Source organism: Salmo salar, chromosome ssa13, assembly GCF_905237065.1.
Source record: "Salmo salar chromosome ssa13, Ssal_v3.1, whole genome shotgun sequence".
NCBI classification, from domain to species: Eukaryota; Metazoa; Chordata; class Actinopteri; order Salmoniformes; family Salmonidae; genus Salmo; species Salmo salar.
Window position 1 is genome coordinate 95,965,494 of NC_059454.1, and position 25,376 is coordinate 95,990,869.

The 25,376-nt window shown below is 46.4% G+C and overlaps 1 protein-coding gene across 4 annotated transcripts in view; it reads right to left on the reverse strand.

Moving 5' to 3' along the window:
- The window catches only part of LOC106568279 (tetratricopeptide repeat protein 28), a 96,529-nt gene that overhangs the window by 28,483 nt on the left and 42,670 nt on the right, over positions 1-25,376 (reverse strand). For 3 of the 4 annotated variants that reach the window (XM_045692466.1, XM_045692467.1, XM_045692465.1), the window contains exons 3-7: positions 4,112-4,259; positions 3,247-3,410; positions 2,983-3,091; positions 2,210-2,340; positions 758-979 (exon numbers count right to left, since the gene is read on the reverse strand). In XM_045692466.1, the coding sequence (XP_045548422.1) occupies positions 758-979; positions 2,210-2,340; positions 2,983-3,091; positions 3,247-3,410; positions 4,112-4,259 (774 nt within the window). Of the gene's footprint in view, positions 1-757; positions 980-2,209; positions 2,341-2,982; positions 3,092-3,246; positions 3,411-4,111; positions 4,260-15,457; positions 16,164-25,376 lie in introns of those variants that run through there. The other variant, XM_045692468.1, reaches the window with a different exon arrangement.

Sequence of the window (25,376 nt, forward strand, 5' to 3'; positions counted from 1 at the left end):
TACAAGCCCTCAGTCCAGCCTCTCTCAGCCTATTGCAGACAGTCTGAGCACTGATGGAGGGATTGTGCGTTCCTGGTGTAACTCGGGCAGTTGTTGTTGCCATCCTGTATCTGTCCCGCAGGTGTGATGTTCGGATGTACCGATCCTGTGCAGGTGTTGTTACACGTGGTCTGCCACTGCGAGGACGATCAGCTGTCCGTCCTGTCTCCCTGTAGCGCTGTCTTAGGCATCTCACAGTACGGACATTGCAATTTATTGCCCTGGCCACATCTGCAGTCCTCATGCCTCCTTGCAGCATGCCTAAGGCACGTTCACACAGATGAGGAGGGACCCTGGGCATCTTTCTTTTGGTGTTTTTCAGAGTCAGTAGAAAGGCCTCTTTAGTGTCCTAAGTTTTCATAACTGTGACCTTCATTGCCTACCGTCTGTAAGCTGTTAGTGTCTTAACGACCATTCCACAGGTGCATGTTCATTAATTGTTTATGGTTAATTGAACAAGCATGGGAAACAGTGTTTAAACCCTTTACAATGAAGATCTGTGAAGTTATTTGGATTTTTACGAATTATCTTTGAAAGACAGGGTCCTGAAAAAGGGATGTTTCTTTTTTTGCTGAGTTTATGTATGTATGTATGTATGTATGTATGTATGTATGTATGTATGTATGTATGTATGTATGTATGTATGTATGTATGTATGTATGTATGTATGTATGTATGTATGTATGTATGTATGTATGTATGTTCATTAGTTAAATACCTTAGCTATGTCCAGGTGTTGCTGGTGACACAACACAGCATTAGTGAAGTCTCCCAGTGCAGTGTAGACAGCTCCCATGTTGCCCAGCTGGCGAGCCTCTGACAGCGGGCACTGGGTCTGCCGTGCCAACAGCACACACTGTTTATGGCTGGCCAGGGCGTTAGGGTAGTCCGCTATCGCTGTGTACACATGGCCAAGGCTGCTCAGCGCACTGGACGCAGCCTAGAGACACACAAACTCTTGTAAGACTTTTCCTGTCAGCCCTGGGATTTGAACTGGCAACCCTCTTGTGACTGGCCTGCCTCTCTAACATTGAGGCTACTATCACCCCACATTAAGACGGCCACATGAGGCATTTTAGAAAGACACACACAATCTAAACAAAAGGAAAGCCAGTGGGAGAGATGAGGTTCAGTGTTCTCTGTAGAGTAATATGGAGGCTGTGGACCTGTGGTGTTGACTGGAGAGAGGAGACACAGTAATCCTCTCTCACTCACACCTCAATGTCCTCAGCTCTAAAGCTCTTAACACTCTCACACACACACACACACACACACACACACACACACACACACACACACGCTGCTTTCGCTACAATGGGCCTGTTTCAAGCACCCATTGGTCTTGGTGTCAGGTGCCTTGTCGATTTGACATCTAGAATGCCTTTAAATGACTGCACACACACACACATTGTATAACATATTCAGAACATGCATAAACAAGGTTAACATACTGAAAGGCATGTTTCGTACAATATTAAACAAACAGTCGATATTCAAAAACCAGTCAGCCAACCAGCCAGCCAACCAGTCAGCCAACCAGACAGCCAACTAGACAGCCAGCCAACCAGACAGCCATCCAGCCAGCCAGCCAACCAGACAGCCAACCAGACAGCCAGCCAGTCAGCCAGCCAACCAGCCAGCCAACCAACCAGCCAGCCAACCAACCAGTCAGCCAACCAACCAGTCAGCCAGCCAGCCAGCCAGCCAACCAGTCAGCCAGCCAGCCAGCCAACCAGTCAGCCAGCCAGCCAGCCAACCAGTCAGTCAGCCAGCCAGCCAGCCAACCAGTCAGCCAGCCAGCCAACCAGTCAGCCAGCCAGCCAGCCAACCAGTCAGCCAGCCAACCAGTCAGCCAGCCATACACAACGACATGAGAACACACAGCACATGAAGAATACAGTACAACCATACCGTGCTGACATTCACACACAGTCAGATCTACAAGGTGTCACGTTAAACAAATAATGGAAATTCTTCCTTCACCATAACACAGAGACTTGATTCTCATTGTATTCCAGTCATAAACAGTGAGTGGGTGGTGTGGCTCAAGGGCAGACATTGTTACATTGTCACATTGCTCTGACTGAGAACAGCATGGCTCCTGAATAAAAGAAGGGGAAAGAGTAGAAGTATACAATGGAGAAACACACACACACACACCACTAGGTACCTCTCTGTCCTTGAGTTTCATGGCGAGGACCAGCTGATGTCTGTGATTGGTTAAAGCCTCCCTGTAGTTGCCCTTGGAGAAGTAGGCGGACCCTAGGTTCCCGTGAGCCCGGCACTCGCCTGATTGGTCACCTGGGAAGACATGATGAGGTGTGTGTGGTCATAAGGCTGTTTAAGCTGGTGTTGATCGTAGTGTAGCTGGTTCAGTGAACTAAACTCACGATGAGTAATCTGATTGAGACCTGATGACTCGTGTTAGCTACCATAGAAAATGCCTTGTCTTCCACTCAGTGTGTTACCACAGTCTTAAATCACATGTACAGCGGCATCTCTCTCTCTCCACCAATACCTAGTGTATGTATGTGTATGTGTCCAATAGTGTGTGTGTGTGTGTGCGGGCTGGTGTGTGTGTGCGGGCTGGTGTGTGTGTGTGTGTGTGTGCGGGCTGGTGTGTGTGTGTGTGCGGGCTGGTGTGTGTGTGTGTGTGTGTGCGGGCTGGTGTGTGTGTGCGTGCGGGCTGGTGTGTGTGTGCGTGCGGGCTGGTGTGTGTGTGCGTGCGGGCTGGTGTGTGTGTGCGTGCGGGCTGGTGTGTGTGTGTGTGCGGGCTGGTATGTGTGTGTGTGCGGGCTGGTGTGTGTGTGTGTGCGGGCTGGTGTGTGTGTGCGTACGGGCTGGTGTGTGTGTGCGTGCGGGCTGGTGTGTGTGTGCGTGCGGGCTGGTGTGTGTGTGCGTGCGGGCTGGTGTGTGTGTGCGTGCGGGCTGGTGTGTGTGTACCTAGAGTCTTGGCGACCTCCAGGTCTTGCTGCATGTATCCTGTGCTCTTCTCTGCGTTGCCTAGAGACCAGTAGGCTGAGCTGAGAGCAGAGAACACTGAACCTCGGAGCTTCAGAAAGAGGGAAGAAACTCAATGATCATCACACACACACACACACACACACACACACACACACACACACACACACACACACACACACACACACACACACACACACACACACACACACACACACACACACACACACACACACACAGCCTTGCCTTCAGAGAGCATGTGCCGATCTTTAGCCCTGCCTCCAGGACCACAACCGAGGCTCCATGGTAACCAGCGGTCAGCAGCTCCTGACCAATCACACACACCACCACGAACGGACTCTTGTCCAGCTTCATCCTCTGCAGCTGCTGGTAGGTGGGTTCCAGAGAGTCTACGGGACACAAAACGTCAACAACAACACTTTGACTGAAAGTCAAAATAAAGTTGAATAAGCTTATAATGACCAAATACAACCACTGTAATAGTTATAGTGTGTGTGTGTGTGTGTGTGTGTGTGTGTGTGTGACACTCCAGATCAACACTGGAGAGAACTAATCATATGGAGGAAAGACACTGTGGAGGAGCTAATGATCAGCCTCAGGGTACATCTTTCATTTCTTCCATCACTCTCGCTATTCTCTCTTCCTCATTATCTTTTGTCTCTCTTTCTCCTGCCTTTCTTCTTTTACTTATTCCTCTTTTGTGAGAAACAAAAACGATAATTCTCACACCCTCATCTACCTCCATCTCTCTTTTCTTTCTGCCATCTCTCCATCTTTTCTCCCAGGGGCTTTGACACGCCCACGTCTTATCCCCGGGGTTGTGGGTATATAAAGAAATGATGGATTGTGGGTAAAATAAGGGATGATGTCAAATAAAGGAATGATGATTCAGACTGATGGAACCTTCTCCAACTTATTTGGTTTATCTAGGAAAGGTTCCTAAACAGCCACGCTTTGTGTTTGTGTATTTTCCCTGAGAGAAGTGAAGCCGTCTGATTCAGCGTGGATGATGTCACAAGATGCAGCTTCAGCCTAAAGTAGTACAGATACTGTGTTATGACCCTGAGCACAAGTAAAACACACAGCACACCTCGTAGTGGGGACTTCATGGCAGCCTCCACCATGCCCACCAATAGTTGGAGACTCTTGGGGTCCTGCGCCAGACCAGAGGCAAATGCTGCAAGGGCGTCGGCATGGCGACCAAGGTACTGCAGGGCCACGCCCTGACGGAAGTATGCCTGATGGAGGGAGAGAGGAAGAAGGAGAGGGAGAAGGAGATTGGGGAGAGAAGGAAATAGATATACTGGACCATGAGCTATTCATCCTCTCATTTTGCTCTCTCATCAATTTTTGGTCAAATAGATTGTACATGTATTAAACCATTTTTGTCTGCATAAAAAGAAAGGAATTAAATAATTAAACAATGGTTATTTAAATGAACACATTTATAATAACTATAATAATACTGTTGAGAGAAAGAGGAAATCAGAGAAAACTATTATAGCAACATCAGCAATTAGCACTACAGGAATACTGCTACTGACTGTGTGTGTGTGTGTGTGTGTGTGTGTGTGTGTGTGTGTGTGTGTGTGTGTGTGTGTGTGTGTGTGCATCAGTCTATACTCAAAGCCCCCCACCAGTACAATAACGATGCCAAATTCACAAACTGCTCTCTCTGACAGCAGGTCGAGTCTGGACCACTCCCCGCCCATATCTTCTCCCCCCATCTCTTCTCCCCCCCATATCTTCCCCCCATATCTTCCCCCATCTCTTCTCCCCCCATATCTTCCCCCATCTCTTCTCTCCCATCTCGTCTCCCCCCATATCTTCCCCCATCTCTTCTCCCCCCATATCTTCCCCCCATCTCTTCTTCCCCCATATCTTCCCCCATCTCTTCTCCCCCCATCTCTTCTCCCCCCATCTCTACTCCCCCCATATCTTCCCCCATCTCTTCTCCCCATATCTTCTCCCCCCCATCTCTTCCCCCCCATCTCTTCTCCCCCCCATATCTTCCCCCATATCTTCCCCCATCTCTTCTCCCCCATCTCTTCTCCCCCCATATCTTCCCCCCATCTCTTCTCCCCCATCTCTTCTCCCCCCATATCTTCCCCCCATCTCTTCTCCCCCCCTTCAATCTGTCAGAACCCCATGAACCCTTACTACCTTATGTGATATATACCTGCTGGCAGGACAGACCGTCCAGGTAGAAGTTACACTTACCAGGGTCCATCCAATCCATACCATACATGGAGCAAGGTGTGTGTGTGTGTGTGTGTGTGTGTGTGTGTGTGTGTCTCTGTGTGTGTGTGTGTCTCTGTGTGTGTGTGTGTGTCTCTGTGTGTGTGTGTGTGTGTGTGTGTGTGTGTGTGTGTGTGTGTGTGTTAGAGCAGAGGATGCACGCTGGATGAACAGATGCTTCAATTACCGCTCCTTACTCCCATTAATCAAGAACAGATGGCAACGCAACAGAGAAAGAGAGAGGGGAGAGAGAGAAAGAGAGAGAGGGGGAGAGAGAGAAAGAGAGAGAGGGGGAGAGAGAGAAAGAGAGAGAGGGGGAGAGAGAAAGAGAGAGAGGGGAGAGAGAGAAAGAGAGAGAGGGGGAGAGAGAGAAAGAGAGAGAGGGGGAGAGAGAGAAAGAGAGAGAGAAAGAGAGAGAGGGGGAGAGAGAGAAAGAGAGAGAGGGGGAGAGAGAGAAAGAGAGAGAGGGGGAGAGAGAGAAAGAGAGAGAGGGGGAGAGAGAGAAAGAGAGAGGGGGGAGAGAGAGAAAGAGAGAGAGGGGGAGAGAGAGAAAGAGAGAGAGGGGGAGAGAGAGAAAGAGAGAGAGGGGGAGAGAGAGAAAGAGAGAGAGGGGGAGAGAGAGAAAGAGAGAGAGAAAGAGAGAGGGGGAGAGAGAGAAAGAGAGAGGGGGGAGAGAGAGAAAGAGAGAGAGGGGGAGAGAGAGAAAGAGAGAGGGGGGAGAGAGAGAAAGAGAGAGAGGGGGAGAGAGAGAAAGAGAGAGGGGGGAGAGAGAGAAAGAGAGAGAGGGGGAGAGAGAGAAAGAGAGAGGGGGAGAGAGAGAGAAAGAGAGAGAGGGGGAGAGAGAGAAAGAGAGAGAGGGGGAGAGAGAGAAAGAGAGAGGGGGGGAGAGAGAGAAAGAGAGAGAGGGGGAGAGAGAGAAAGAGAGAGAGGGGAGAGAGAGAAAGAGAGGGGGAGAGACATAGGTGAGAGATGAGTGGAGAGACAGGGAAAGAGGGAAGGAGAGAAGGAAAGAGAGCGGTGGGATAGAGGGGGAAAAGAGAGAACGAGATAAAGGATATGCAGAGCAGACAAGACAGGTTCATGTTTTAGAACCAGGGACTGTGTGTCAACTGAGAGACTCAATACAGGTTCATGTTTTAGAACCAGGGACTGTGTGTCAACTGAGAGACTCAATACTGGTCATGTTTTAGAACCAGGGACTGTGTGTCAACTGAGAGACTCAATACAGGTTCATGTTTTAGAACCAGGGACTGTGTGTCAACTGAGAGACTCAATACAGGTTCATGTTTTGGAACCAGGGACTGTGTGTCAACTGAGAGACTCAATACAGGTTCATGTTTTAGAACCAGGGACTGTGTGTCAACTGAGAGACTCAATACAGGTTCATGTTTTAGAACCAGGGACTGTGTGTCAACTGAGAGACTCAATACAGGTTCATGTTTTGGAACCAGGGACTGTGTGTCAACTGAGAGACTCAATACTGGTCATGTTTTAGAACCAGGGACTGTGTGTCAACTGAGAGACTCAATACAGGTTCATGTTTTAGAACCAGGGACTGTGTGTCAACTGAGAGACTCAATACTGGTCATGTTTTAGAACCAGGGACTGTGTGTCAACTGAGAGACTCAATACAGGTTCATGTTTTAGAACCAGGGACTGTGTGTCAACTGAGAGACTCAATACAGGTTCATGTTTTAGAACCAGGGACTGTGTGTCAACTGAGAGACTCAATACAGGTTCATGTTTTAGAACCAGGGACTGTGTGTCAACTGAGAGACTCAATACAGGTTCATGTTTTAGAACCAGCGACTGTGTGTCAACTGAGAGACTCAATACAGGTTCATGTTTTAGAACCAGGGACTGTGTGTCAACTGAGAGACTCAATACAGGTTCATGATGCATAACTTAATATCTACCAGAACTCAACTCCTCAATGCTTCACCACACCAATACACCATCCCCATTATCTACCTTAAGTGCAGTAAAACCAAACAAAACCTGTTACTCACAGTCTGACAATGAATCACTGTGTATACTGTGTCTGCATGACAGAGATATAACAACAACAAGCTTTGGAATACATTGACTGATTCATACAATTAAATGAGACTAAGACTCTCTTTGCCCTGAGTCTTGTGCAGTGCCTCTCTCCCTGGTGCCCTAACGACTAGCTGCTCCTCTCACTAAGTGGAGAATTTAACACTAATTAAGAAGTAAATTACAGTACTACTGAGGAAGGGAGAGAGTGGGAACAGAGAGAGAGACAAAGGAGAGAGAGAGAGATAGAGAGAAAGAGAGAGATAGAGGAGAGAGAGAGAGAGAAAGAGAGAGATAGAGGAGAGAGAGAGAGAGAGAGCGAGAAAGAGAGAGCGAGATTAGTCACCCACTCTACTTTGAGCAGTGATCTATGATGAGATGAGGAGAGGAGGGGAGGTTGGGGGAAGGTAGGAATTTATTGATCAGTATTTAAACCTCTTCCCCTCTTCTCTCTCTTGGGGAATGGGGTCATTAGCTGATTGACATAAGGGAGAACGAAGCAGAGGGGTAGCCTAAATGAAAAAGCAACAACTAATTGTACATTCAAAATACAGAACTTTCAACTTTGACCCCTCTTCTCAATCCCAGGTGCCCTTGCTGTGACTCTCTAGCTCTGACCTCTCTCACTGTTACAATCTGCTAGCAGCCCCGCTAAGAGTCAGGCTAGCAGAGGGAAGAGAAAAATAAGGGAATTCCTTTGGGTCACATGGGGAATAAATGAGTGTGTGTGTGTCAAAGAAGTGCTATTGACCCTCGCTAGTAAAGTAAAGTAGGATGCCAGTGTGTGTGTGTGTTTGTGTTTGTGTTTGTGTGTGTGTGTGTGTGTGTGTGTGTGTGTGTGTGTGTGTGTGTGTGTGTGTGTGTGTGTGTGTGTGTGTGTGTGTGTTTGTGTGTGTGATTGACTGGGCCTTTTGAAGCTTTTCTGTTTGTTGTGAGTCAATAGGTGATGACCACAGAGAAGGATAAATAATATAGTATTTCAGAATGTGACCTACCGCTTGTACTGAATTATCAGACTGAGAAGAAGTGACATTCTCAATCTCCCCCTATCTGCAAGCATGACCAATGGCATAACACCTTATTGATATTTCAATTCCACCCACCAATAGCAATACATACACTTTGAATACATACTTCTGCAGTGTGAAGTGGACACATTACCAACCCTGTTACACATCTATCAATGCATGCACACTCACTCTACCAACCAGCACCATTCAGTAATGTACAGCTGACTGTCAATATATCCCAACTAGTCTATATAGGTAGACCCAGCTACTGTTTACATCCTACTATGACAGTGAGGGAGACATTGAACAAAAGACTGTTATATCACCCGACGTCGGCCTTTCAATTATACCTCATTCTCTCTCCTCTCTCTCAGCTCTCCCTCAATCTCTCTCTCCTCCCTCTGCTCTCCCTCAATCTCTCACTCCTCCGTAAGCTCTCCCTAATTCTCTCTCCTCTCTCTCAGCTCTCCCTCATTCTCTCTCCTCTCTCTCAGCTCTCCCTCAACCTCTCTCTCCTCTCTCTCAGCTCTCCCTCAATCTCTCTCTCCTCTCTCTCAGCTCTCCCTCATTCTCTCTCCTCTCTCTCAGCTCTCCCTCAATCTCTCTCTCCTCTCTCTCAGCTCTCCCTCAATCTCTCTCTCCTCTCTCTTCTCTCCCTCGTTCTCTCTCCTCTCTCTCAGCTCTCCCTCATTTTCTCTCTCCTCTCTCAGCTCTCCCTCGATCTCTCTCTTCTCTCCCTCGATCTCTCTCCGCTCTCCCTCGTTCTCTCTCTCCTCTCTCATCTCTCCCTCGTTCTCTCTCTTCTCTCCCTCGATTTCTCTCTCCTCTCTCTCAGCTCTCCCTCGTTCTCTCTCTTCTCTCCCTCGATCTCTCTCCTCTCTCTCAGCTCTCCCTCGTTCTCTCTCTCCTCTCTCTCTGCTCTCCCTCATTCTCTCTCTCCTCTCTCAGCTCTCCCTCGTCCTCTCCTCTCTCTCAGCTCTCACCTCTCTCTCAGCTCTCCCTCGTTCTCTCTCAGCTCTCCCTCGTCCTCTCCTCTCTCTCAGCTCTCACCTCTCTCTCAACTCTCCCTCGTTCTCTCTCAGCTCTCCCTCGTTCTCTCTCCTCTCTCTCTGCTCTCCCTCATTCTCTCTCTCCTCTCTCAGCTCTCCCTCGTCCTCTCCTCTCTCTCAGCTCTCACCTCTCTCTCAGCTCTCCCTCGTTCTCTCTCAGCTCTCCCTCGTCCTCTCCTCTCTCTCAGCTCTCACCTCTCTCTCAACTCTCCCTCGTTCTCTCTCAGCTCTCCCTCGTTCTCTCTCCTCTCCCTCATTCTCTCTCCTCTCTCTCAGCTCTCCCTCAATCTCTCTCTCCTCTCTCTCAGCTCTCCCTCAATCTCTCTCTCCTCTCTCTTCTCTCCCTCGTTCTCTCTCCTCTCTCAGCTCTCCCTCATTTTCTCTCTCCTCTCTCAGCTCTCCCTCGTTCTCTCTCTTCTCTCCCTCGATCTCTCTCCGCTCTCCCTCGTTCTCTCTCTCCTCTCTCAGCTCTCCCTCGTTCTCTCTCTTCTCTCCCTCGATCTCTCTCCTCTCTCTCAGCTCTCCCTCGTTCTCTCTCTTCTCTCCCTCGATCTCTCTCCTCTCTCTCAGCTCTCCCTCGTTCTCTCTCTTCTCTCCCTCGATCTCTCTCCTCTCTCTCAGCTCTCCCTCGTTCTCTCTCTCCTCTCTCTCTGCTCTCCCTCATTCTCTCTCTCCTCTCTCAGCTCTCCCTCGTCCTCTCCTCTCTCTCAGCTCTCACCTCTCTCTCAGCTCTCCCTCGTTCTCTCTCAGCTCTCCCTCGTCCTCTCCTCTCTCTCAGCTCTCACCTCTCTCTCAACTCTCCCTCGTTCTCTCTCAGCTCTCCCTCGTTCTCTCTCCTCTCTCTCTGCTCTCCCTCATTCTCTCTCTCCTCTCTCAGCTCTCCCTCGTCCTCTCCTCTCTCTCAGCTCTCACCTCTCTCTCAACTCTCCCTCGTTCTCTCTCAGCTCTCCCTCGTCCTCTCCTCTCTCTCAGCTCTCACCTCTCTCTCAACTCTCCCTCGTTCTCTCTCAGCTCTCCCTCGTTCTCTCTCCTCTCTCTCAGCTGTCCCTCGTTCTCTCTCTCCTCTCTCTCTGCTCTCCCTCGTTCTCTCACTCCTCTCTCACTCGTTCTCTCTCTCCTCTCTCTGCTCTCCCTCATTCTCTCTCTCCTCTCTCTCTGCTCTCCCTCGTTCTCTCTCAGCTCTCCCTCGTTCTCTCTCTCCTCTCTCTCAGCTCTCCCTCGTTCTCTCTTCTCTCTCTCAGCTCTCCCTCGTTCTCTCTCCTCTCTCTCAGCTCTCCCTTGTTCTCTCTCCTCTCTCTCAGCTCTCCTTCGTTCTCTCTTCTCTCTCTCAGCTCTCCCTCGTTCTCTCTCTTCATCAGGGTTTCTTCCAGCTGTCTCCTTCACTGTGTTCTCATATTGTGCATGTCAGCACAGCTCCAGGTTTAATTTAGTTGTTGGGTGTGTGTGTGTGTGTGTGTGTGTGTGTGTGTGTGTGTGTGTGTGTGTGTGCGTGAGCCAGCCAATATGTGATCATGTCACACTCATTGTCTGCCAATTACTGTTCAATTTACCACCACAAGATGCTGCAATGAGATTGTGAGAAGCCCACACACAGACTATCCCTCTCTCTTTCCTCTCTGTTTCTCTCTCAACCCATCTCTCTCTCACACTCTTCCCTCTCTCACTCTGTTCCTTTCTTTCTCTCTCTCAACCCATCTCTCTCTCACACTCTTCCCTCTCTCACTCTGTTCCTTTCTTTCTCTCTCTCCACCCATCTCTCTCTCACACTCTTCCCTCTCTCACTCTGTTCCTTTCTTTCTCTCTCTCCACCCATCTCTCTCTCACACTCTTCCCTCTCTCACTCTGTTCCTTTCTTTCTCTCTCTCAACCCATCTCTCTCTCACACTCTTCCCTCTCTCACTCTGTTCCTTTCTTTCTCTCTCTCAACCCATCTCTTTCTCTCCCTTCATCTCTTTCTCTCCTGCGAGGTCCCATTTTGCTCTTGGTCTTTTCAGTCATTGTGACATTTGTTCTCCCACTGCCTGCCACTAAGACTATGTAATGAACACCACTGGCTGTTGCAAACACACAATCACACATAAACAAGACACACACACTCCTTCAAACTCCTAGTGTATGGCACAAGCATATTTCTCTGAATTATTTAACATTACAAATGACTTTGTCACGTCACACCTAGCGGTGTCTTACCACGTGCTGGGAGCTAATAGAGTCCCATATTTTGTGTGTGTATGTGTAAACTGCTTTGCTTTATCTTGGCCAGGTCGCAATTGTAAATGAGAACTTGTTCTCAACTTGCCTACCTGGTTAAATAAAGGTGAAAATAAAAAAATAAAAAAATATATATGTGTCTATACGGCAACCCAACATCAAATCTCACACACACACACACACACACAGGGTAGAGTGGAGTATTGTCCCAGAAGCCCCTCCAAGGTTTGGCACAGGTACAATGGACATGCTAAAAATAACCTCACCCCCCCTTCCTCCTCTCTCCGTTCTCCTCATCACTGCATCGGCACTCTCAAGAGATTGAGAATGTTCTTCTTAGAGAGCAGTCCTTAATAGTCCGGAAGAGAGGATGAGAGGAGGAGAGGATGAGAGGAGGAGAGGAAGAGAGGAAGCGAAGAAGAGAGGAGATGTCTGGAGCCTCCAGTTCACACAGGTGCCTCTAATCACCTGCAGATTTGACTAATGGAGTACACACACACACACACACACACACACACACACACACACACACACACACACACACACAAGGGGTTCATCAGGGTTGCGAGCCAACACACTAACGAGCACCAGGGATCACTGTCAGCCTCGGAGATCAGAGCTCATTTAAATAAAACATCTAAACAGGAACAAGCTCTCTCCATCTTCGCACCCACACAGCCACCACATACTTTCATGGCTGGGGTGAGAAATGGTACATCTACACTCAGTTGGCATGAAAGACAAACTATTTGATTTCTGAGACGGCAGGAGAGCAAAAGAGAGATGACAATATCACCTCATGGATTGACTACGTTACATAACAGAGTTCTCAGTGACTGACTGACAGTATCTCCTTTGAGGATCGACATGGCTGATTGGCTTGAAATGAAACAGCGGAGAAAGAGAGACACACACACTTGGGGTTTAATACATTGACTGCTATACTGTCCACACACACAGTTATGTCCTGTTTAGCAACACACACTGGCTCTATCTCTATCTCTACCACACACACAGTTATGTCCTGTTTAGCAACACACACTGGCTCTATCTCTATCACACACACAGTTATGTCCTGTTTAGCAACACACTGGCTCTATCTCTATCTCTACCACACACACAGTTATGTCCTGTTTAGCAACACACACTGGCTCTATCTCTATCACACACACAGTTATGTCCTGTTTAGCAACACACACTGGCTCTCTCTCTATCTCTATCACACACACAGTTATGTCCTGTTTAGCAACACACACTGGCTCTCTCTCTATCTCTATCACACACACAGTTATGTCCTGTTTAGCAACACACACTGGCTCTCTCTCTATCTCTATCACACACACAGTTATGTCCTGTTTAGCAACACACACTGGCTCTATCTCTATCACACACACAGTTATGTCCTGTTTAGCAACACACACTGGCTCTATCTCTATCTCTATCACACACACAGTTATGTCCTGTTTAGCAACACACACTGGCTCTATCTCTATCTCTATCACACACACAGTTATGTCCTGTTTAGCAACACACACTGGCTCTATCTCTATCACACACACAGTTATGTCCTGTTTAGCAACACACACTGGCTCTATCTCTATCACACACACAGTTATGTCCTGTTTAGCAACACACACTGGCTCTATCTCTATCTCTATCACACACACAGTTATGTCCTGTTTAGCAACACACACTGGCTCTATCTCTATCTCTATCACACACAGTTATGTCCTGTTTAGCAACACACACTGGCTCTATCTCTATCTCTATCACACACACAGTTATGTCCTGTTTAGCAACACACACTGGCTCTATCTGCAACATTGGCATGAGATCTGGACTATTGTAAAATTGTTGTAGCTAAAGCATTACTCTGTCATAGGTTAGTGCCCCAATGCAGTGGTTATTGTTTTGATCCCATTACCGACAGGGACTTATACAGCACTCGTGCTGGGGAGGAGAGTAGGTGAGGGAGGAGTGGAGTAGGCTTTTAAGAGGCTTAGCTGTATTGTAAGTAAACACATTATATCAGGGAACATTGTTAGTCACAACCCCACTGAGTGGGGAACAAGAAAAGGAAGGGAGAGAGAGAGAGAGAGAGAGAGAGAGAGAGGGGGGAAGAAAGATATCATTATTTCGATTCCACTCCTCTCACTCCAGCCACAACAACGAAAGCTGTCAATCAAACACTACTGAAACTATTTATGAGGAGTCTTTCTTCTCTCACACACACTTGGATGAGACACACACACACACACTTGGATGAGACACACACACACACACACTTGGATGAGACACACACACACAATCAGGAAGTCTCACCGAGACTGTCAACAGTCAACACAAGATGAATATCTAATGCACCACTGAATACACACACACACACACACACACACACACACACACACACACACACACACTGCTTCTGAAGCTAGGGTAAACATAAAATGTATTCATAACAACCCAAGTTCTGGAGAGATACAAGCTGTGCAGGATTTGGTTTCCAGCACTAACACAACTGATTCAACTAATCATCAATCAACACTTGGTCAACACTACTCTAGTCCTAGGTCCTGGTGTGTGGGTGTTTTACTTATAGTAACAATACTAATAAACAGGACACACAGGACACACAGATAGGGCATAAACACTTATTACTCATTTACTAATGAGGACAATTCAGTTATTTATACATCATCACATCACATACCTGGTCATTTACACAGTACTATACCTCCAGAGAGATAGGTAGGCATTAAATACAACACCTGGTCATTTACACAGTACTATACCTCCAGAGAGATAGGTAGGCATTAAATACAACACCTGGTCATTTACACAGTACTATACCTCCAGAGAGATAGGTAGGCATTAAATACAACACCTGGTCATTTACACAGTACTATACCTCCAGAGAGATAGGTAGGCATTAAATACAACACCTGGTCATTTACACAGTACTATACCTCCAGAGAGATAGGTAGGCATTAAATACAACACCTGGTCATTTACACAGTACTATACCTCCAGAGAGATAGGTAGGCATTAAATACAACACCTGGTCATTTACACAGTACTATACCTCCAGAGAGATAGGTAGGCATTAAATACAACACCTGGTCATTTACACAGTACTATACCTCCAGAGAGATAGGTAGGCATTAAATACAACACCTGGTCATTTACACAGTACTATACCTCCAGAGAGATAGGTAGGCATTAAATACATTAGAGACCATTTCAATTATGAACTCTTCTCCTCTCCTCTCACTATTCTCCTCTCCTCATTTTGATATATACCAGGGTAAATCATTGTTTACTGAGGATTATACACTGATCTCTCTCTCCCCCTCTCTCTCTCATGTGTCTGTGTGTGCCTCCTATTACCAATTGGTGTGAGAGAGAGATAGATTGTGTGTATGTATGTATGTATGTATGTATGTATGTATGTATGTATGTATGTATGTATGTATGTGTGTGTGTGTGTGTGTGTGTGTGTGTGTGTGTGTGTGTGTGTGTGTGTGTGTGTGTGTGATTCAAGGCTAGTAGCCTTTATGTGAATCTCCAGTGCTTGACTTGGGCTGGAGCTCACCAGAGCTGAGTAGCAGCACTTCTAATGTTCTACTGCTTTTTGCTCCTGTTCCTCTTATACAATATTAGCTCTAAAGTATTGTGCAACTAAATGTAAACGTACTGGCACCTATTTCAGTCCAAGTCAAGCACTGTGAATCGCCATGTATGGACTGCACTGGACTGGACGCTCAACTTCTGGCAGAACACAAAGACAATACATGACACAACCCCCATGCCATGATCCAATGTTTAATTGTGCATTGCAAGTCAACGTGTAGCCTATATGCGCCCTAAGAGAAGAAGCCCTAAGTCCCTTACCTTCTTCCGGGGCTGCCATTTCATCATATTTGTAAACCAGAAAAGTCCAGCATCAAAGTGTTAATCAGCTTGTGGATGGGAACTGGAAGTCAGTCATCATACTGCCCTCCGAGCCTCAGGGCTCAGTGCTGCCGCCTAAACCCTCTCCGTCCAGCAGAGGACTGGGCTCACACCGGGGGAGTGACAGCGACCTGGGGGTCTCCGTTAAAGCAAACGTTCATTAAAACGTTAATGAGGTCAGTCTACGGGTGATAGAGAGAAAACGTATTCTTCGGCTGAAACAGCCTATAGTTCACCTTGTACGCGGGACACTGGACAATCGCTGGGTAGTCTGGGTGGTTGCTGAGTGGATGGATGTAGCACGTAGGTGCGACCACAACCCTGTAATAACGCCATAGGCTACGTCTCGCAGTCAAGATTCACCTCTCCCTGGCTGCAAAACTTGCAACGCAGAATTCCAACAGAAGGAAGTAAATCCACAACATAACTCCAGACAACAGCGTGAGGTATCCTATACAAAGAAAAACAGAGAGAGAGAAAGAAGAGAGAGCCCGTCACTGCATGATTAAAAAAATAAACTTTTTTTTTAAATCCATGGAATGTCATTCCGAATATGGGTAGCTGGAATAAGAGGGCTCAATAGCCTAACCACTGATCTGGAGACTGGAGTAGCGTACCGGAATTAATTTCCCCGGCGCGCTCTCCACTCTTCAACACCACTACGTGTGTGCGAGACTGCGTGAGAGAGCCAGATCGCATTCCACAGGGTCATAGAGCCGTCCTAATTCGGCTATCAATGCTCAGGTTCCATTGTCAACCTTGTATTTTCTTCCTGGTTATCTCTTCCATACAATGTATGACATGAGCCAGTTCCCGAGTTTTAGTCTCTGCACTGCTTTCTAAAACTGTCTCGTCTCCATCCCTGCCTTAAAATGATGACCAAACCAAATAAGAGATTGCTGACATTTTCCATACACACAAAAAGCATATTTCTCTCAAATTGTGTGCACAAATTTGTTTACCTCCCTGTGAGTAATCATTCTCCTTTGCCAAGATAATCCATCCACCTGACAGGTGTGGCATATCAAGAACCTCATTAAACAGCACGATCATTACACAGGTGCACCTTGTGCTGGGACAATAAAAGGCCAATCTAAAATGTGCAGTTTTGTCAAACAACACAATGCCACAGACATCTCAAGTTTGAGAGAGCGTGCAATCAGCATGCTGACTGCAGGAATGTCCACCAGAGCTGTTGCCATAAGCCACCTCCAATGTCATTTTAGAGAATTTGGAGTACATCCAACTGGCCTCACAACCCTAGACCACGTGTAAGCACACCAGCCCAGGACCTCAACAATCCGGCTTCTTCACCTGCGGGATCGTCTGAGACCAGCCACTCGGACCACTGATGAAACTGTGGGTTTCCACAACCGAAGAATTTCTGCACAAACTGTTAGAAACAGTCTCAGGTAATCTGCGTGCTTGTCGTTCTCACCAGGGTCTTTAACGGACTGTAGTTCGGCGTTGTAACCGACTTCAGTGGGCACCTTTGATGGCCACTGGCACGCTGGAGAAGTGTGCTCTTCATGGATGAATCCCGGTTTCAACTGTACCGGGCAGATGGCAGACAGTGTGTATGGCTTTGTGTAGGCATGTGGTTTGCTGACGTCAACATTGTGAACAGAGTGCCCCATGGTGGCAGTGGGGTTATAGTATAGGCAGGTATAAGCTATGGACAACAAACACAAACGCATTTTATCAATGGCAATTTGAATGCACAGGGATACCGTGACGAGATCCTGAGGCCCTTTGTCATGCCATTCATTCGCCGCCATCACCTCATGTTTCAGCATGATAATGCACAGCCCCATGTCGCAAGGATCTGTACAAAATTCCTGGAAACTGAAAATGTCCCAGTTCTTCCATGGCCTGCATAGTTATCAACCATGTCACCCATTGAGCATGTTTGGGATGCTATGGATTGCATGTAGGACAACATGTTCCAGTTCCCGCCAATATCCAGCAACTTCACAGAGCCATTGAAGAGGAGTGGGACAACATTCCACAGGCCACAATCAACAGCCTGATCAACTCTATGCAAATGAGATGTGTCGCGCTGCATGAACAAATGGTGGTCACACCAGATACTGACTGGTTTTCTGATCCATGCCCCTACTTTTTTTTAAAGTGTGAAATGTGAAATCTATAGATTAGGGCCTACTGAATTTATTTAAATTGACTGATTTCCTTATATGAACAGTAACTTAGTAAAATCTTTGAAATTGTTCTGTGTTGCTTTTATATTTTCGTTCAGTGTATATTAATTTGGGGACAGGTCGAAACCCATACTGCCACCAACTGGACTGGAGTGTGGACCGCGGTCATCTTTCAATCACCCATGTGGGTATATGCTCATAAAAACCAATGAGTAGATGGGAGAGCGGGACTTGCAGCGCATCAACCGTCTAAAATAGAACCAAGTTCTATTTTAACGCCTGACTACACAAGCGCTCATGAGCAGTTTGGATGAAATGATTGAATAACATGCTGGCTGGTGTGTATACGGACATATTCAATCAATCCTTATCCCAGTCTGCTGTTCCCACATGCTTCAAGAGGACCACCATTGTTCCTGTTCCCAAGAAAGCTAAGGTAACTGCCCCGTAGCACTCACTTCCATCATCATGAAGTGCTTTGAGAGACTAGTCAAGGATCACATCACCTCCACCCTACCTGACACCCTAGACCCACTCCAATTTGCTTACCGCCCCAATAGGTCCACAGACGACGCAATCGCAATCACACTGCACACTGCCCTAACCCATCTGGACAAGAGGAATACCTATGTAAGAATGCTGTTCATCGACTACAGCTCAGCATTTAACACCATAGTACCCTCCAAACTCGTCATTAAGCTCGAGACCCTGGGTCATTAAGCTCGAGACCCCGCCCTGTGCAATTGGGTCCTGGACTTCCTGACGGGCCGCCCCCAGGTGGTGAGGGTAGGTAACAACATCTCCACCCCGCTGATCCTCAACACTGGGGCCCCACAAGGGTGCGTTCTCAGCCCTCTCCTGTACTCCCTGTTCACCCATGACTGCGTGGCCATGCACGCCTCCAACTCAATCATCAAGTTTGCAGACGACACTACAGTGGTAGGCTTGATTACCAACAACGACGAGACGGCCTACAGGGAGGAGGTGAGGGCCCTCGGAGTGTGGTGTCAGGAAAATAACCTCGCACTCAATGTCAACAAAACAAAGGAGCTGATCGTGGACTTCAGGAAACAGCATAGGGAACACCCCCTATCCACATCGACGGGACAGTAGTGGAGAAGGTGGGAAGTTTTAAGTTCCTCGGCGTACACATCACGGACAAACTGAAATGGTCCAGACAGCGTGGTGAAGAAGGCGCAGCAGCAGCGCCTCTTCAACCTCAGGAGGCTGAAGAAATTCAGCTTGTCACCAAAAACACTCACAAACTTTCACAAATGCACAATCGAGAGCATCCTGTCTGGCTGTATCACCGCCTGGTACGGCAACTGCTCCGCCCACAAATGTAAGGCTCTCCAGAGGGTAGTGAGGTCTGCACAACGCATCACCAGGGGCAAACTACCTGCCCTCCAGGACACCTACACCACCCAATGTCACAGGAAGACCCAAAAGATCATCAAGGACAACAACCACCCGAGCCACTGCCTGTTCACCCCGCTATCATCCAGAAGGCGAGGTCAGTACAGGTGCATCAAAGCTGGGACCGAGAGACTGAAAAACAGCTTCTATCTCAAGGCCATCAGACTGTTAAACAGCCATCACATATTCATTCCTTTACACTTGTGTGTATAAAGTAGTTGTTGTGAAATTGTTAGGTTAGATTACTTGTTAGATATTACTGTATGGTCGGAACTAGAAGCACAAGCATTTCGCTGCACTCGCATTAACATCTGCTAACCATGTGTATGTGACAAATAACATTTGATTTGATTTTGCACTGCTCGTGCGCACAACACGGGGTGGTCTGATCAGTTAGGTGAAGAAGACGTTGCTGTCAGCCACCTGCACACATATTTTTGTGAAAGACAAATATGTTTGGTGGTCAACCGTGTCAATTTACACAAGACAAGTTGTTTTAATTTTTTATATTGTGCTATTCTTAGGTTTATTTGTTAAGACCGTTTATTCATAAAAAAAGCCCTCACACCGGTGCAGGCACTTTCCCAGACTTTGCCAAAGTTTGCTCGCACTATATCTAGCTAGATAGCTAATGCGGACTAGTTAGTTAGCTCTTTCATGTTAGAAAATGTTTTTGCTGACAAGCAAACAACACCAACAAGCTATTTACCTAGCTGGTCAAACGTTGAGGGCAAAGTTGGGGCAGTGTTGCCTTTATCAGTTACATTTGAGTCAGGTTTCATTTTCATCCTCTCTCAAAGACAATCTGAAGCTCCGTACACATTGTGACGTATTTCATTATGCCATACGTCATCTTCATGGAGTCTTGCCCCACTACTGAACAGACACGTGTAGTCAAAGACAGTCAGTATGCTACTGTAGGTTTAGAAACTCTGTGGTGTAGTGTTTGTAACGCAAGATTGACAAGAGCCTGCATCTCGTCAAATATGGCATTTATTTTGGGAGATTGCAAAATACAACCTTTTCATTTAAGCCAGGATAAATATATTGTTTCAGGTGATAGTAAAATATGTTTAGTTACTTTTTCCTCAACTTGTTTCTCTAACTTTATAGCAAGTCAAGTTAGCTTGCACTTCAGAGCAGCTAATCTTAGCTAGCTAAAAGCTAGGCTAGGTTGAAGATACCACTGAAGCTAGCAACCTCCACCTAATTATCATCAAAAACAAAAGTCATTACCATCACAATACATTTAAACGGGAGGCAACAGTCATACAACATCATTTTCTTAGCAGCCTATTTGTATTATTATTTCACATTTAGGAATGGATAATTGTTTACAAGTTGCTAGCTATCCCATAAAGCCATTTTTATTTTTATTTTATTTCACCTTTATTTAACCTGGTAGGCCAGTTGAGAACAAGTTCTCATTTACAACTGCGATCTGGCCAAAATAAAGCAAAGCAGTGCGACAAACAACAACACAGAGTTACACATAAACAAACGTACAGTCAATAACACAATAGAAAAATCTATGTACAGTGTGTGCAAATGTAGAAGAGTAGGGAGGTAAGGCAATAAATAGGCCATAGAGACAAAACATTTCTAATTATGCGGAGTCCATCTGGCAACAGAGCCTTCAACTACAAGGGTGTGTTGCGATTCCACTCTGTTGTGGACTTCCCCATTGAAATGCATGACATCCGACACAACATAACAGAGTGCTTATGTGTAATGTGAATGACACTATGACAGCATCTTTGCTATACCATTCATTTCCAATGGAACATTGCATTTGCCTTTCATTTTAGTAGATTCTCTTATCCAGAGCGACTTTCAGTAAGTAGTGAGTGCATACATTTTCATACTTTTGTTTCATACTGGTCCCCAGAGCTACACAGTTGCAGAGCATCCTGTGTGGTGTATACATTTGATTTATCCAATGTATTCATCAAATTGTGACTGAAGTAGTATTTGCAAAATCTGAATGTTGAACTTTTTTTGCACACATATCTAGTATACATTTTGGGTTACATAATGAAAAAAGTTTGAGTGCAGAATTGATTTGTTAGGTTTTGATTATGAGGTAGGTGAAGGAGTCAAGCGCAGGAGAGCAGAGATGTCCAAGGAGCGTCTTTTAATAGGCAAGTCCACAACAAAAAGACAGGTACAATACCAATAACAACCCCCACGACAAAAAGAGAATACAGTTACTCACGGAAGGAGGAAAAAACAACGCTCCTCAAACTTATAAACAATCGGTATACACGTGAAATAAACTGAGGCACAACCTCAACGAGCAACCTGAGACAAATAATCCCGCACAAACCTAAGCAGGCAACAGGGGTAAAATATACACACAGAAATTAAAGCAAATGAAACCAGGTGTGAAAAAACAAAGACAAAACGGAAAAAGAAAAATGGATCGGTGACGGCTAGTAGGCCGGCGACGCCGACCGCCGAGCACCGTCCAAGTTCCCAGTTGTCTTGAAAGCACCATTAGCCCAGAGCTCCCATGTCATGCTTTATTGCAAACTGACCAATAGCCAATAGACACAAGAGTAGAACAGAGTATTGAATTGGTATTATTGGTTGCTTACTCCAGTTCTGTCAGATCTATTGGTGCTTTCAAGACAACTGGGAACTCTGAAAAAAACGAGGCCATATCATGACGTCAGTGATCTTCAGGTCGGAAAGTCTGAGTTTCGGACTTTCCGAGTTGGATTTGACCAGTCAGAGCTTGTTTTGTTTTCAGAGTTCTCAGTTGTCTTGAACGCACTAAAGTCAGAAGTTGGAGATTTCTGAGTTTCCAGTTGTTTTGAACGCGGCATATGCAGAGAGGCTATGCACACGATCAGTGGTGTAGTCATTTGTAATTGACAACCAGATGCTTGAAGCTAGAGATGGGTCATAGAACAGAGGTTAGAGGTCAGGGTTCAGCTCAGTGCTGATTGGATTAAAGGGGTGTTCCAGGGGGAAGGATGTGTGGCTAAGCCCTGGTAAGTCCCCTATAAATCTCTGACTGGGGCCATTTATTTATGGGGCAGGTGGTTCTTTACATTGCTTTCACACACTATACTTCTACTATATTATTGACTGTATGTTTGTTTTACTCCATGTATAACTCTGTGTTGTTGTATGTGTCAAACTGCTTGCTTTATCTTGGCCAGGTCGCAGTTGTAAATGAGAACTTGTTCTCAACTTGCCTACCTGGTTAAATAAAGGTGATAAAATACACACACACACACACACACACACACACACACACACACACACACACACACACACACACACACACACACACACACACACACACACACACACACACACACACACACACACACACACACACCACACCCAAATACAGGACCCGGTAAAACTCAGACTGTCTGTCAGATTCAATTCTCGAACAAATTGTGGAAATACACACGCAACAGTTGTGAGGGGTGAATCATCAGTTTAACCTTTTCTGTCCTGGAAGGTCATTGGATTTGACCATTCATGCCCCTCGGGGTCAGTTTGGTAGAGTCCAGAGGGTGTTGAGGTGGTTTTAGCATTATATCAGAACAATCATCTTCATAATGGGGGAGGAGGAGCCATTAAAAGGGCCGGAGAGAGATAGACAAGCAGCTGTTATTCTTAGAAACACACAGATTACTTCTTGTGTCTAGTCGGATAGTGTGTGCGTGTGTACGTGTGTGTGTGTGTGTGTGTGTGTGTGTGTGTGTGTGTGTGTGTGTGTGATCTGCTGTCTGCAGATAGTGGCTCTGTGTCTCAGAGATAGGTGAGACACATTCATTAACAGCTCTCATTATACCCAATGGGCTCCTAGCACCCTGTCAGCCATCACACACGCAATACACTGACACATGCTCTCTCACATACAATACAATTAGCTACATGCACACACTACTAACTATAGACTGTATACACATATGAACACAGTGTAACGCATCTATCTCTCCTTCTCCTTCTCCTCTCTCTGTCTCTGTCTCTCTCTCTCTCTCTCTCTTTCTCTCTCTCAAACACTCCTCCCTCCCTCCAGACACCGTCCAACCCTCAGTAATGTGACACCTGTTTCTCAGGCTGTAGGTTATCTCTTCTCACACACACACATATACACACACAGGGTTGGGGATCTTAACGTCTGTCCTGACCTGAGTCTGGGCCTGGCTAACTGCCTTGATCCCCAGTAAAATTGTCATAATATTATCCTCAGCTCCCATTTCAAACAGCCTGACTGGCCACCTCCTGCGCTAACAGACAGAAAGATAGACAGAGGTGTAGAGTTCTCCTCCCTCTATCCCACAATCCCTCTATCCCCCTTTCCTCCCCTAGGGCTATCAACCACATGGTTCCTTCACTCTATTCTTTTTCAGTATTATTTCATTTCACTTTTACTCCACTGCTTGTGTTCAAATGCTCTTTGGTCACACACACACACACACACACACACACACACACACACACACACACACACACACACACACACACACACACACACACACACACACTTTCTCTCTCGTAAGTGTGATGTGTCCTTGGATAGGCTGGGCTAGCAGTGGGAGCCAGAGCCTGTAGCTAGGGCTGGTAGGAGATTGATGTGAAGAGAAAATGCCACGTTAAGGTGAGCATGGGGGGCAAACACCTGTACACACACACACACACACACATACACACACACTCGTCTGTGGTATAGAGAAGCTGTGGTCTGATCAGAGCTGTCAGTGTGTGAAGAGAAGCCCTGGGTGGGATGGACAGAACATGACAGCTCAAGACGAGAGAGAGGGAGAGAGATTGAAAGGGGATGTAACAAAATGTTTGCATGTGCTGTCGATGTGGACACAAAATACTTAATGTGCTGGCACTTCATATAACACACACACCATAATGGAAGGTCAGAAACTGTTATCAATGACAGAGACAAAATAACTTGTTTAGCTGCAGATCACTCAGGTTCTTCCTCTCTCTCTTTCTCTGTGTGATGTTTATGTGTACACGGTCCAAACAGAGGATGAAAGACTGATGAATCAGAGGAACACACAGAGCAGAAGGTCAAGACTGGGAATTGTGATGATGTAATGCTCTTGTGTGGGTGTGTGTGGATGGTGGCTCCTGTATCTCCTCCCCTCCATCTCTCTCCCTCTCTATCGCTTTCGACCAGAGAGAAATACACACCCAATTAAAGATGACGAATATAGTCAGTATTGTGGCCAATATGAGAATCAAACCTACAACCCTGGTACTTCATGCTCTATGTAACCCCCTGGGTCATCTGAAGCCTCCAGTTCTGGCCAGGAAAATTAAAGCGGAAATGAAGTGTTCAGAAAGTGACCCTTAATGACGCGTTCAAGAATAACAGAGACAAAGCTCTTTATTAAACCCACGCACACAGCTGCTGCTTCCACAGAAGGTGTGTTCACAACCACTAAGAGCGAGGCTGATGTGTCAAGTGGGGTTCAAATGCATTAAACGAAGCATGAAATAAAACAGTGTTTGTCGGAAGAGAAATCCCTAAAGTGACCTGTGATAGCACATATCACATTACAAATGAGAGGAGAGGAGAAAGGAGGAGAGGGGGAAGAGGAAAATTCATATACGTTTCCATAGTAATGGGCAAGCAACGACAGCCCCTTAGGCTCGGAGATGGAGAGAGGAAGGAGAGGGGTGAGAAAGTAAGAAAAGGGGTGAGACACAGAGGGAGAAAATGGCAGGCGAGTCAGAGAGATCCCTGTTTTATCAAAGTGAGATGTCTGTGTAGTGAATCGTGAGAGTGGAATACTAAGACAGACAGTATAGAACCAGTGCATGTACAGTATTGTATTCTACAAGTATACACACACACACACACACACACACACACACACACACACACACACACACACACACACACACACACACACACACACACACACACACACACACACACACACACACAGACAAACACACAGATCCTTGGCATGTCTCAAGGCCGCGTGTTAGTACACAGCAAATTGGCCAGTGTTACCTAGTGTTGATTTTTCAGTGTAAGATTTCTAGTGGTGTTAAAGGTGTTAAATTAACTCCGTAAGTGGTAAATTAACAATCATTGTTGTAAAATAACCCCAGTGTAGGTATTGATGACCAGTGTTAAACCATAACACACATTTTTTCTAAACTAATCTAATCTTATTGCACCCGTTACTGAAATATTTGTTCCAGTTTAGATGCTTTAGCTCAGGGGTCGGCAATCTAAGGCACGCCGTGCTAGCCTTGGCACGCGAGGGTATTTGACTTGGCACGCCAAT